The following is a 15,000-nucleotide window of genomic DNA, read 5'->3' as shown; positions in this document are numbered from 1 at the left end:
TCACACGTCACACCTAGAAGAAGAAGAACACTATCGCTTTGCGCAAATACGCACAGACCGGACAGACAGACAGGCGGACTATATAGGCTACACACCGCTCGGTCGCCTCTCTCCAGCTCCAGAGTCCAGACTCCAGACACTCCTGATCGTCGGTCATGTTCCGCTGTGGGATCGCCTACCCCCGCTGCAGGTGGATCTTGCCCCTGCTGTTGCTCTTCGCCATTATTTTCGACATCATTGCCATCGCCGCCACGTCGGGATGGGTCGAGGACGAAGACGCCAAGTCGCACTACGCCAGTATGTGGGAGCAGTGCCGGGGCAGGAATGACAACTGGGAGTGTCGGTCGCTCATGGACAACTGTAAGTAGACCCGACCGACCATGAAAAGTGTCGCTATTCGCTCAACGTGTATTATTCCACTGTAGTAGTTGTTGTTCCTACAGAGCCTATTAGAACAGGCTGTTCAAAAGAACGACGAGACATTTGCTCCACGATCAATCATATAATTTGTTGCAGTAGGAAGCGCTTTGCTGCGGTGTAAAATGCAACATTTACATGTAACTTGGAGGTGGAATCTACCTGGCATGTCTACACGCAGTGCTGCAGGGCCTACAGCCAGACAGACTGACTGACTGAACTTTGCTCTTTACTTTGGAACTCTGGGCAAAAGAGACAGTTTGGTGTATTCAAGTTTACCATTTATTATGCCCGGTGGAATATTTCTTGAACCTGTTTTTAATCAGATCCTCCTCCAAAAAATGATATGAAACAGCCTTTTGTCGTTGCTATTGTAGCCTATGTATCTCTTTATTGAATTTTATATTTAGGCTGTGTTTATATTACCCCGCTCGCCGGACGCTTCTGGCTCATACTGAGCGCATTAGCGCCCGGCGAATGCAACCCATTTCACATATTAAATTTTGCCATTTTCACGTCTGGGTCTAAAATCCCGGCTCCTACCTGAGTCTTCACGTGAAGTGAAGACGCTATCCGATGTCCAACATCCTCTTCTTTTAATAACACCTAGTTGTTGCATCCAAAATGTTGCATAAAATCCACTTTTCTCTCGCTCAAAAACCGAAAACCATGTATTTGGAGCACCGCTCCTTCTTCTTCTCTGATCTGAAGCAACTCGGAACAACGACTCACTGTTTACTCACTAATGCCCCCCACACTTCCGCAATGGTATTGCACCTCCGTTTCTGCACAAATGCAGAAATGGGAGGTGCAATACCATTTCGGAAGTGTGGGGGGCATTGTTGAGTAAACAGTGAGTCGTTGTTCCGGGTTGCTCCAGATATATGGTTTTCGGTTTTTGAGCGAGAGAAAAGTGGATTTTATGCAACATTTTGGATGCAACAACTAGGTGTTATTAAAAGAAGAGGATGTTGGACATCGGATAGCGTCTTCACTTCACGTGAAGACTCAGGTAGGAGCCGGGATTTTAGACCCAGACGTGAAAATGGCAAAATTTAATATGTGAAATGGGTTGCATTCGCCGGGCGCTAATGCGCTCAGTATGAGCCAGAAGCGTCCGGCGAGCGGGGTAAGTGTTTATAGTAGGCTATTGGAGAAAAGGTGTTAGTAGGCTAGTAGATAATACTACTTATTAGGCTACTGTTAGGCTACTCTACTACCACCACTACTACTACTATCACTCCTACTACTACTAATCCTACCACCACCACTACTATTAGTACTATGATCCTAATACTATTACTGTTACTAGCCTATTAGCCTAATACTACTAGGCTATTAGTAGCATTATAATAATAATAAACCATATGAACTCTGTAGGACAGTGATTAGACAGCTAGTATTCAAGCCTTCCAAAAACAAATGAATAGATAATACCATTTAGGGCTGGATGACAAAATATGATCATTTATCGTCTTTCAATGGAATCATATCGTGATGATATTTGAATATCGTGACACACATTTCTGCTGTCTAAATTGATGATGACAAGCTAATCTAAAATGAGGTATGGTAGGAATATTATTCGAATATGTCGGCTTTGTTTGACATCACCCCTAACATTATATACAATTGAATGGACAGACCCCGTCTTTATTAGTCACCGAAACCCACCTGGGCACCAGGCACCGAAGGCATGGGGAGACATACCCCCGGTGCCAACAGCGTCGCAGGCGGGAATCGAACCCAGGACCGTCTTGCTGTGAGGCGAGTGTGCGAGACGAGAGCGCTACCACTGTGTCACCGTTACCATTCAGTTCAATGAGTCGAACATTCATTTGATTATTTATTTAATGTGATCTTATATACCGTATATATATATATATATATATATATATATATATATATATATATATATATATATATATATATATATATATATATATATATATATATATATATATATATATATATACACACAGACAAACAATACAACAACAAACATCTCATAACATTACAACACTATGATACACAAACATTCAGTGTATTATAAAAAGCAAGTTAGACTAAGAAGAAAAACAGTTACAAGTTTCACCATCCTCCCTACCTTGAACCATTGTTTTAAAAACATTTAATGAGACCAGCTCCTGCAATTTCAGGTCCTTCTGGAGCTCATTCCATGCCATCGGGGCTGAGAACTGAAACGCCTTTTTACCATACTCTGTACGAGCCTATTATTGATATCGATAAAAATCCTATATGATTTTTCAACCATATCGTCCAGCCCTAATTACATCCAAATGGTTTGCAGGCAGTAGCTTTCTTCCTTACTTTGGGTGAAGCAATCTGTTGCCTGCAGATATTCAGGAAAACGTCCCTAGTCAAATACACATCTGTCCTCTGGTCAAATACACCTCTGTCCTCTGGACACCTCTGTCCTCTGTCCTCTGAGACATTTTGAATATAGCTGTGAGTGGACAACAAAAGGGACGAGGAGCTGATTTCACGATGGCTGCCTATCTGTCAGACATGTTAACACTGATATGGCTATTTATAGACAAACTGTTGATTCCACTGTGGAGGTCCAACCAAAGACACACACGCGCACATGCGCACACACACACACACACGCACGCACGCACGCACGCACGCACGCACGCACGCACACACACACACACACACACACACACACACACACACACACACACACACACACACTCACTCACTCACTCACAGAGTATACAATAACACTGGACAGAGATGTCTTTCTCTCTCTCTCTCTCTCTCTCTCTCTCTCTCTCTCTCTGTATTAGGTTTGTCAGGTAGCTTCTAAGGGGGGGTATTGTGTTCAGTGCTCAGTCACCAACAAAGGCAGTATTGTTGTGGTTGTTGTCAGGATTTGGTGAAGTAATCTACAGATAGCTCTATATTGAGGTCTGCACACCTTATATACTGTGTATGTGTGCCAGGACACACAGGCAAAAGAAAAGGTTATTATATCAACACTTATCATGTATCATGTACTTTTCAAATAGAGGCCACACTGCTGCTATGGTTCAGACCCATAATAGACATTCCCAATATGTAGTGACGCTTTTATACTACAGGTTAGGCACTCAACTGGTTTAAGTCATTACTAGCTAATAAGCTGCATGATGAGTGCTGCTATCTGAGTCGAGTTTTTTACTTTGATTTATTTGCACGAACGAAAAGCTCTGACATCGGGCATTTGTCCGAGGGCAAACACAAAGAGAGATGTTTGCACAATATTTAGTAAGTGAGACTGTCACGGAGGCCGTGCCAGACATCAGGTCTGTCAGGACTGGAAACACCGTCAGAAGGTGTCGTCATTGATCAAGTTATGGGGCCGTTATGGGGCCTATCTGGTTCGGTGTTTCCCACAGTCTCTCCAGGGACTTCAGTGTTTGAATAAAACACAAACACAGCAATCTGAGAACGGCAACATCCTGTGTCGGCCAGCGCAGCACCAAAGACCTTCTAGGTCTGGGTCATGGATTCATTTTTGTCCATGACTCTAAATAATTGTGGGGATATTGGGATCTCTTGGTGGAGAGAAGATAAGCAGACAAACATGACATTGACTGGTACAGTACATGTGTGTGATGTGGGACTGGGATGTGATGAATAATGGCATCAGATCCACCTTATCTCCAAGAAGAACATCTCACCTGGGAACTATGTGCTTTGGCAAAAAAAGAAAAGAAAATATCCCACACACTCCCCATACTCCAACACTACTTTGGTGTTTTGAGCCTACTGGGCCTCCGTCGGGTCAAAGTATCAAAGTATGAGAATCAATACACTTTTGAGTCTTGCCATGTCATGTCAGAGAACATAAACAAGGTGTATTATGTGAGTTGCAGTAGCAACTGAATAAAATACATAAATAATAGCAGAAATATCAGAAAAGTGTATTTTGCCAGGAGCTGCTTGCTGGACAGGTGTTCCATGTGAAGCGCAGAGCAGAGGCCTGATCCCTACTGACTGTATGAAAGCCTTATTCTGAGAGAGTTCCTCAATATTATCCTCCACTTTAGAACCAGACCACAGTTGCAAAACAAACAGCGTACACGTACAGGATATTAGGTTAATAGGTTTATTCTATTTTTACAGTCATGTAAGCTATGTATGTGTATATATGGGTGTGTATATGGGCAAAGCAACATTAAGATGAGAGAGAGAGAGATTAAGATGAGAGAGAGAGAGTATAGTTGAATGAGAGAGAGAGAGTATAGTGTAATGTCTTAAGTTGTGATCAGAAGAGCAAAACAGATGGTAAACAGCTGGATGCCATTAGAGTGACAAGGACAGGCAGTTCTAGCATTCAGCTATCCTGCACACACCCACACACAGGCTCCTCCCCCCCCCCCCCCCCCACACACACACACACATGCTATAGGCATGTTCCCGAGGCATGAGTACATTCCCCCACCTCACACAGACATAGCCTGGGTAAACCCATCCCCCACGTGACCTGCTCTCAGACCTGTTCTCAGTCACTATGTGCTAGTGACTGGGAACTGAGAGAGCAGGTCACGTGGTGGCTGGGTTTACCTAGGCTAACACAGACACACATGTGCAAACACACAGGCATGCGGGAAGCACATTATGCTAAGCTAGGCGAGCTAATAAAAGGCCCTGTGCTTACGGGTCAATTGTGTTGGTGCAAACCACTGTCTCTTATGAACGCTAACAGAACCTTGATGCTAACAGAACCTTGATGCTAACAGAACCTTGATGCTAACAGAACCTTGATGCTAACAGAGTGACTTACAGGCCTTAAACAGGCATCATGCTAACGGACCTGTACGTAGTGTAGTTGCATGATACTTACAGTAAAAGGTCACAATGAAATAAGAAGTGAGTTTTTCCAGCTCAATCCCCATATCATAACGTATAAATATCTAACAATAAATACCAAATTTTCTCACATTCTAACACAATTTTTTTTTGTACTTCATTGAAAACCATGTATCTTTAGTGATACATGCCAGTAGGCCACACATACAAATTCCTACCAATCATACATTACAGATTTGTATGCCTTCACCGGCGATAGCCGATGCCGGAGGCATTATCTCTTCGCGTTGTCCATCAGTACATCCATCTGTATGTCCATCCAATTATGAGTCGTTAAACGCTATAGCTCAGGAACGCCTTGATGGAATTTCTTCATATTTGGCTCAAATGTCCACTTGGACTCAAGGATCAACAGATTAGATTTTGGTGGTCAAAGGTCAAAGTTCAAGGTCACTGTGACCTCACGACCCTTCCATTCCATGTTCGGTAACGCGATACCTCAGGGACACCTTCAGGGAATTTCTTCAAATTTGACTCAAAACATCCACTTGCACTCAAGGATGAACTGATTAGATTTTGGTGGTCAAAGGTCAAAGTTCAAGGTCATTGTGACCTCACTTCTGTCCATTCCATCAAGGAAGGTGGTGGGGCTAGGTAAAAGGGATAGGAAGGGCGTGGAGAGTCGGGGTTGGAGCGGTGGGCGAGTGGCTGGAGAGATGTGGGTAGTTTGAGGGGTAGGACCATTTTCCATGTTGAAAAGCATTAGCTGTGTTGTTGAGGTAACCCTCAAACATGGCCTAAAGTGCCATAAGGCTGAATGACACTGTACTGTGGGCTTCAAGGTCTTTCTCCTTGTATCAGTCTGGACTCTGGACAGATGTAGACCGCAACTTTGGCGGAGGCTGAATTAATTATTTTAGTCTTGATGTGAATTCTTTTAAAGTCCTTTGTATAAAGAGCTGTGGACTGGAATGTTTGTATTTTAGTGAGTTTTAATGCTACTACTCTTCACAGGATATTGAGGCAGTTGAACCAGTCAGGTGTGTGTGTGTGTCTGTGTGTGTCTGTGTGTGTGTGTGTGTGTGTGTGTGTGTGTGTGTGTGTGTGTGTCTGTGTGTGTGTGTGTGTGTGTGTGTGTGTGTGTGTCTGTGTCTGTGTCTGTAGGCTATGGACTGTATGGCATGTGGGAGCATGAGACAAATGCCTGAGGCCTGGGCGGGTATTGGATGCCACCTGAACGCCACCTGATCACGCACACACACACACACACACACACACACACACACACACACACACACACACACACACACACACACACACACACACACACACACACACACACACACACACACATGAATAATTGAAGGTGTGGGCAGATGTCAGTGTAAAAGGTGCTCCAGTAACAGTAAGTGATGATGTAACAGTGAGTGTTGAAACTACGGTGCATCTCCAGTATGGCTTTACCTTATAGAAACATTGGAGGATGACTCATGACAGCATGTATTCAGCATTATGAAGAGATCAATATATTGCATATGTTTGAAATTTGACCCACTTGTTCCTATGGCCCCTTCATGCTGATGGGTTTAGCTTGGTTTTGTGACCATGGAGCCTGGAGGGCTCATCAGGACATCGTTTAGAAAAAGTGTTTTTATACAGTAGATATGAGATGTTCCCCCCCGACCACAGCAGAAGATGTGGACCTATACATGCGATGTATCCCAACACCAGCAGCAACATCACTATTGAAACGGTTTCCCCCCCCTGTCTTCATAATATTTGTTTCTATGAAGCGTAAAAAATAAATAAATAAAATAAAAGCGTTCATAGTATAGATGTGAAATGAAGTTCTCAGTCAGAAGAACATTCCTGGCAGTTTCCTAAAGCACACATGATGGTAGCTTTATCTATTTTAGACTTTGGAGGTGAAATGATATATAACTGTAGCTATGGCTGCTAGAGGCTCTTTATAATGACAGTGTGAAGGCAGTTTTAGCCCGAGCAGAGACAGAGAGAGAGAACGTGTGTTCATGTTAAGGGTGTGGTGGAGTGGAGGGTGTGTGCGTAGCAGCAAGTACCACACCAGACACCCAGCATTCAACTCCCTCATCTTCTGGAATGTGTTTGTGTTTCCTCGGAACGCTGACCGGAAACTCGCCGTCCGGCCGGCAACAATGACTAAAGACCATAACAACACTACATAATAGATGGGCTCATTTATTTCCAGAAACAGTTCTTTTTTATTACAAAATGGTGTCAAAACAAAGAGAGATTTTACAGATTTGTTAATGAACATAATTATGTGTGGTGGCCTGCGACAACCCCTCATCACATGGTGACAATTTGACAGTTTTGATTTTTTGATATTTCCAGAAATTGGGAAATATCCGATATACAGTGTCACTTTTTGAATGTGTGTTTCTCTCTGTGTTTGTGTGACTGCAGCTTGGGCGATGGCGGTGGCTGCTCTGATGATCATCGGCCTCCTCATCCTCATCATCGCCTTCATCGTCTCCTGTGTGGCTCTGTGCTGCACGCTCAACATCTCTCTGCTGCCGCTCATAGGACTTCTGCTCTTCCTTGTTGGTAAGACGCACACGCACACACACACACACACGCACACACGCACACACGCACGCACGCGAATGCACGCACACACACACACACACACGCACGCACGCACGCGCACGCACGCACACCCACGCGCACGCGCGAACGCACACACACACACACACACACACACACAGTGTGCTGTACAAAATAAAAAAAATCACTGTGTATTAAGTGCGATGATGAAAGCAGAGCTCTAAATGACAGAAAGTGGCTTTTCTACGAGTCCCAGATGAATCAATAGAAAAAGAAACGAACACTCGTACGTAAGATGAAGCCCAACCCATAGAGGACAACCCCTCTGGTCTTCACTGCAACAATATTTCACAACAGATCCACACAGAACATGTTGACGCTTGCTTTATGCTCTGCAGAGTCGAGTGATTTAACTGCTTTCTTTGCAAATCTTCTTAGCACAGTCTTTTAGGCTCATATCGACTGGCTTTATAGAAGCATGTGGAATGTGGCGTTGTTGTGTCAGGTCTGCTGTTGATCACAGTTGTGTTTAACGCTCGAGAGGTTGGGGCCAAAACGAGAGAACGGAAGAGGTTAAGTGTGAGGTCAGTTGGAAAACATTTCGATTTGGATTGAATTGGACATTTGACAAAAGAGCTTCTTGGACGGAGGGTGCACGGGCGTGAGAGACTGCAGGAGGGAGTGCTGCCCGGGTTCAGGAGGGGGAGAGAGAGACTGCAGGAGGGAGTGCTGCTCAGGTTCAGGAGGGGGAGAGACAGACTGCAGGAGGGAGTGCTGCTCAGGTTCAGGAGGGGGAGAGACAGACTGCAGGAGGGAGTGCTGCCCGGGTTCAGGAGGGGGAGAGAGAGACTGCAGGAGGGAGTGCTGCTCAGGTTCAGGAGGGGGAGAGAGAGACGAAGGGTGACTGTATCTGCAAATCTGGAGAGGAGTGAGTGGATCAGAGGAAGTGGGAGGGAGAGTGAGAGTGAGTTGGGTGTTTGCGAGGGGAGGGGAGGGGAGGGGAGGGGAGGGCGGGGTCATGGTATGACGTTACCATGGGAACCATTCAGTCTGCCTATCTGACTGACTCACCCCTCTGTGAGTGTGAGATCATAGAACACACACATGCACACGCACGCACGCACGCACACGCACACACACACACACACACACACACACACACACACACACACACACACACACACACACACACACACACACACACACACACACACACACACACACACACACACACACACACACACACACACACACACACACACACACAAGTTAACAGGTAAAAGGCCTGGTCGTAATTCAAAGGCATTGTCAACATGTCAGCGTAGGTTGCAGGTGCCTCACACAGGTGTGGGGAAGAATAAATTAAAATGAAAAAGAAAGATTAGAAAAAATATTAGATTAACACTCCACACTGCCCTCTGCTGGCACCAGCCAATACAGAATGTGAATCATAGGGCAGTCATGAAAGATGACGTCTTTTCTAATAAAACAGCAGTTGGAAATGCACACAATATAATGACGATGAACACGGTTCTGATCTGATGTCTGTCAGCTACAGTCATACTGACTGACTGACTCACCTCCATCTCACAGATGTTCACATGCTGGAGAAACTATCACACTGTCATGTGAAAGTCTTTACCACACCCTGCTGTTAGCTCCTCCTCCTTCTGTCTGTCTGTCTGTCTGTCTGTCTGTCTGTCTGTCTGTGTCTGTCTGTCTGTCTGTCTGTCTGTGTCTGTCTGTCTGTCTGTCTGTCTGTCTGTCTGTCTGTCTGCCTGTGTCTGTCTGTCTGTCACAGAGCACACAACCTTCTTGCTGTGAGGCAGCAGTGCTGTTCCACCGTGCTGCCTATTCTGATAGATAGATGATAGATAGATAGATAGATAGATAGATAAATAGATAGATGATAGATATAGATAGATAGATAGATAGATAGATAGATAGATAGATACATAGATAGATAGATAGATAGATAGATAGATAGATAGATAGATAGATAGATAGATAGATAGATAGATGATAGATATAGATAGATAGATAGATAGATAGATAGATAGATAGATAGATAGATGATAGATATAGATAGATAGATAGATAGATAGATAGATAGATAGATGATAGATATAGATAGATAGATAGATAGATAGATAGATAGATAGATAGATAGATACATAGATAGATAGATAGATAGATAGATAGATAGATAGATAGATAGATAGATAGCCTTATTTGTCCTGCAGTAAATTTGTTTTCAGAGTCCGAACATAGATGATCACACCATACAGATACATCATGCATAACATACAGGCCCCCTCCTCCAGTGTCCCAATACATCTAACATAGGTAAGGTCTGGATCTATACAAGGTCAGCAGGACAGTTTGTCCACAGCGGCGAGAGCAGAGGGGACAAAACCTTTTTCCAAGCTGTATGAGCTGTATCTGCGGCCTGATGGCAGTAGTGTGAAGTGTGTGTGTGTGTTTCTCAGCGTTGTCCTCTTCTTCTCTCTCCTCCAGTGGTTCTCCAGTTCATCGCTCTGATCATCTACCCGGTCAAGTTCAACGAGCAGATCTTCGAGGGGAGCTACGACTACACCTGGGCCTATGGCTTCGGCTGGGGCGCCACCATCCTCACCGTGGGCTGTGCCATCCTGTTCTGCTGCCTGCCTCGCTACGAGGATGAGCTGACCGGCCTGGCCAAGACCAAATACATCTACTCCTCTGCCTAGAGACCCAAACCCACCCGCCCCCAGTCTCTTCCACTAAGACCAAGTACATCTACTCCTCTGCCTAGAGACCCAAACCCACCCGCCCCCAGTCTCTTCCCACTTCCACTCTGAGCTGGATCTGTGCTGCGCTGGCTACTGGACATTCCTATTCACGCTGTCCCATTTCAGCAAACACCCTGCAGGGGGCGCAGTTCAGTGGAAAAGCCCTCCGTCACCATCCAGAGTGGAGGTAGAAGTAAGGGGGGCGAGGCTTATTGGAACTGGACTGCGATTGGACATTGTTGTGTCAGTTTAACGTAAAGACCTCCATGTTTTCAAGTCGGCCCCATAAATTATGGTTTCTACCGTAGTATTTTTTCACATTCTATATTTGAATCCAACATATTCCACATTTTACCTGCCAGTTTGACCGGTAATTGTCAATGCAAACTCACCCAAGTGCACTTAAGTCATTGTGTAAAGCTGTTTCCAACATGTCAGAGCTGTGTTTGATTAGAAGTATCTTTTGTCACGTGTCCTAAAATGCATCTTATATTCTGTATGTTGCTGTGTTCATAAGGCAAGAAGGAAAGAAAGACATGGATTTAGCGAGGATTTAGAAGCGGAATGTAAAAAGGGAAACTTTACATTGATGGTTGCATTTGGGCATTTTCGCCCCTTTGTAAGCGTTTTTGATTTGATTTTATCACTGTAATCTGCTGTTTCAGAATATTGTATTCTTATTTGCTCACTACTGAAGGGTTTAATTGTGGGTGTGTGCTGTGCTGCCTCTGGGCTAACCCTTACCCATAAATTGAGTTGTCCATGGCCCTCCAGATTTTCGTAATCACCCGTAGGTTGAGACATAACGTGTGAAACCTACGATCAGAATTGTGATAGGTTTTTGTGAACTTGTTTTGCTTGGGACAACCTGCAATCCCGCCAAGAGCCTCTGGGTGTCCTAGGAGGCACTGGTCTAGAATATTTGGCCTGAATAGCAAAAATATGAGTTCAGGACAATCCAAACAGACCCATTTGGCCTGACTTTAATAATGATGTCACATGTCTTTGGCCTGACTTTAATAATGATGTCACATGTCTTTGGCCTGGCTTAATAATGATGTCACATGTCTTTGGCCTGGCTTAATAATGATGTCACATGTCTTTGGCCTGGCTGTCACATGTCTTTGGCCTGACTTTAATAATGATGTCACATGTCTTGAGAATGCAGTCTATAGCAGGTCTGTGTTCACATGGACTGGAAACGTTCTTTCCTTTTATCGTGTCTTTTCCACCTTATTAAACAATAGATCTGTAAGATATCCAGACGATTGGAACATTGTTGATACAGGTGTGGAAATGCTTTTCCAGCCTCTCTCACGGACACACATTTGGCGTAATGTTAAAATAATCAACCATTTACCAGATATGAGTATTTTGTAAAGCCTCCGTGGGTTTTAATAGCCCTCACATGGCTTAACATCTGCTGGCTTGACGAGACTTAGGTGTACAATCGTATGATATACTGTCACTGTGTGTAGAACATGTGCCTTAACTTCATTTGGATGTATTGTTGAATTCTTGAATCAATCAAAGTTTCAGTTCATGTCGAAATGTAATGTTCAGCAAGAACAGATTTTTTTTATTGACGTATGGAAGGGTGCTGATATCATTTGTGACTTCTATACATTGCTATGAAAAAACAGCATTTAAGCGAACATATTAAGCAATGATCTTTGATCAGTAGACAAAGTCCTTGCGTGTGGCTTTTCCCATCTGACCTGAAGGAGAGCTTCATTCTGAACAGATGTTTGATGTCGTGTAAACAGCCAGAATCTGGATTCATATCTTAAGTCTGAGAATCAAGTGTGGAAACTGGCTTTTGTTACAGTGTGGCAGGCCAGAGCCAGATTGTTTACACTTCAAGAAACTCTTCTCGTCTTTGCTCTCTTTAAGGTTCGATGTTTAAAAAAACACATGCTTTTTAGCAGTGTAAACGAGGCTTCGGATGAGGTTCAAGCTATGTCTGCAAAATCAGCATTCTCAATCCTCATTAGTGACTATATTGGTATATAGTAGGTGCATAGTAGGTCGTGTCTTATTCATTGACTTCTGGAGATCACTCAACTGTTTTTCTGCTGTAGTATGAATTTAATATTTTTGGCAGTTAATGTATTTTTTATGCAATAAAGACTTTCCTTTTTTGAAGCTGTTCGATTTTCAGACTGATTTGTGCAATATGTATCCTGACAACGTTTCAGCTGCGTCGGCTGGAAAATCTTGTTGCAGCCTGCACATAAATGTAGTCCCTGTCACTGTTCTTGGTGCAATACATAGGCGTTGTCACCAAACACACACACACAACACAACACACACAGGAGTAGAGTTGATAAACATCACACAAACACACACAGTCACCGATGTGAGTCATTATGACAAACTGTGCACACACCCAGGGAGCCGCACCCTGGGATGGGCCGGTGTGAGAATGAGACTTTGCTCAACATGCCTTGACAGCTCTCGTTTCAACTCCCAAAAAGGGTGGAGACACAGAGAGAGAGAGAATGGAAAGGGAAAGAGAGAGAGATGTTCCCACTTGCACTTTTTTGTTACACGTATTTACGTTGTCTGTCTTGTCTCCATGGGGACCACAATGGAAATAAGCCTTCGGGCTTTGTTGTGTTTTTATCCTCGGTGATATGTTGTCTTATGTCCTGTTTTTATCACCAAATAAAGTCAGTCAGTCAGTCAGAGACAGCAGGAGAGAATGAATATTGGGATAGTTTTGAAAGAGGGAAATAAAACAGACAGTGACGCAGATAAGCAGTAAGAAGAGGGAAAGGGAAAGAAACGACAGAGATCCGAGAACTTAAAGCCGTTCAACAGAGAAAAGAGTCTAGTCATATCAACCAAACCGATAGATCTATTTTCTCCAAATAATATAGGACACATTAATTAAAGCAAATTAATTATGTTCATATACTGTAGTTGTAGCTTGTGGATATTTGCAGACTATGTCACACCGACCCAGGGCCGGCCCTATCCATCTGGGGGCCCTAAGCAGGATATAGATTAGGGGCCCCCTCCCAGGGGCGGGGGTTTGGGGCGGGCAGCACCGAAGAAAATTTGACGTTTTTTGGACTTCTAGCCATATTTAGAGGAATATTTAAAACAAACAAACGTGACGATGATGACGCTCGTTTGTAGCCCTATCGGTGTCAAGCAAGCGTGTAGAACCCAGCAGCCATAGGGGTTGCCAGGTCAGTTAAACCAGGGGTTCCCAACCTTTTTTGTGCCAAGGACCGGTAGATACATGCAGGACCGGTTGTCAATTTTAATGGTTTTAGTTACATATATATTTACTCACCAGGTGGCGACAAAAGGTAAATAACAGCCTTTTGTGTTGTACTGTATGTAGCCTACAGTATTTATGTTTTGGTTTCAACTACAAACATAAATAAACGTCAACCTATGTTTTAACTACCACACACAGCCTATAATATTATATAGCCTATGTTTATTTTTTTATTTTTTATTTTTTTTGAGGGGGCCCCTGGCAACTCCCGGGGCTCTAGGCAGCCGCTTAGTTCGCATATAGGGCGGGCCGGCCCTGCACCGACCCTTCAGATGGCTGTTTGTTGTCTGTTGTGATGAAGGCGAGTAAATACTCCATTTAAAGGAAATATATCCACACACTCAATGCAATTCTGACTGATTACAGTTGTGCTTTTGATGACTCAGTGGCACATGTTGAAGATAGCATCGAGTGTGAAGACATCTTCTCTTCATAGAATGAAAATATGATCGTTTGTCAAACCAATCACGTGTGTTACAGTGGACATCCTAATCCTGGTTGGCTGGTTCACATCAGGATTATAATTTGAACATGACAGAACAAACGTCCACACTCAGGTCGTGGAAAGGACGCGCCTTCCCGGTCGTTTGTTAGTGGTGCTAAACCAACAGTCATGATTCAATTCAAGCATAAAGTAGCAAAGGCTAAATGTAACAAAATGTAATATTTATATGTGACCAGAGCTCAGGAAGTGAATCATGTGACCTTTAACCTGTTGATTCTGTTATATATGGCCTCCATTTTCTTTCCATGCTCTGATGAAGGCCATGAGGCCGAAACATTGGCATGTTTTTTTTTACATGGTCAAATAAATTGATGAAAATAATAGTTACACTGCGTTGTTTTGAAATAAAAGCCACTAGAGGGCAGGCTTGATCAGTAAATGATCCTCTGAAGCTCTTGCTTCACATAACACAACTCACTTTGCTTTTTCCCCAAAGCAACTTGAGCTTTTTGAAAGTATTTGTCCAAAATTAGCCCCAAAAACAATATGAAGGTAACGTCATCCCCTACCCCTACACGAAGCTGTGCAAAAGGGATTTCAGTGGGAGTTGGTTTTTTGATCCACCTCCGAGGTGCTTTCCAGAGAGCCAGCAGAACGTTGAGATGTTC

At 43.7% G+C, this 15,000-nt stretch overlaps 1 protein-coding gene across 1 annotated transcript in view; it reads left to right on the top strand.

Moving 5' to 3' along the window:
- Positions 1 to 12,744, top strand: part of perp (p53 apoptosis effector related to pmp22) — a 12,770-nt gene extending 26 nt beyond the window's left edge. The window contains exons 1-3 of the mRNA XM_083658740.1: positions 1 to 360; positions 7,684 to 7,824; positions 10,342 to 12,744. The exon at positions 1 to 360 is cut by the window's left edge and continues 26 nt beyond it. Coding sequence (XP_083514866.1) covers positions 156 to 360; positions 7,684 to 7,824; positions 10,342 to 10,553 — 558 coding nt within the window. The 5' untranslated portion in view covers positions 1 to 155 and the 3' untranslated portion in view covers positions 10,554 to 12,744. The remainder of the gene's footprint in view (positions 361 to 7,683; positions 7,825 to 10,341) is intronic.
- The last annotated feature ends 2,256 nt before the right edge of the window (positions 12,745 to 15,000 follow it).

This window comes from Poromitra crassiceps, assembly GCF_964638095.1.
Source record: "Poromitra crassiceps genome assembly, chromosome: 22".
Classification (NCBI taxonomy): domain Eukaryota; kingdom Metazoa; phylum Chordata; class Actinopteri; order Beryciformes; family Melamphaidae; genus Poromitra; species Poromitra crassiceps.
Note: the sequence above shows the minus strand (reverse complement) of the source record. Positions and strands in the feature narration are given on the sequence as shown.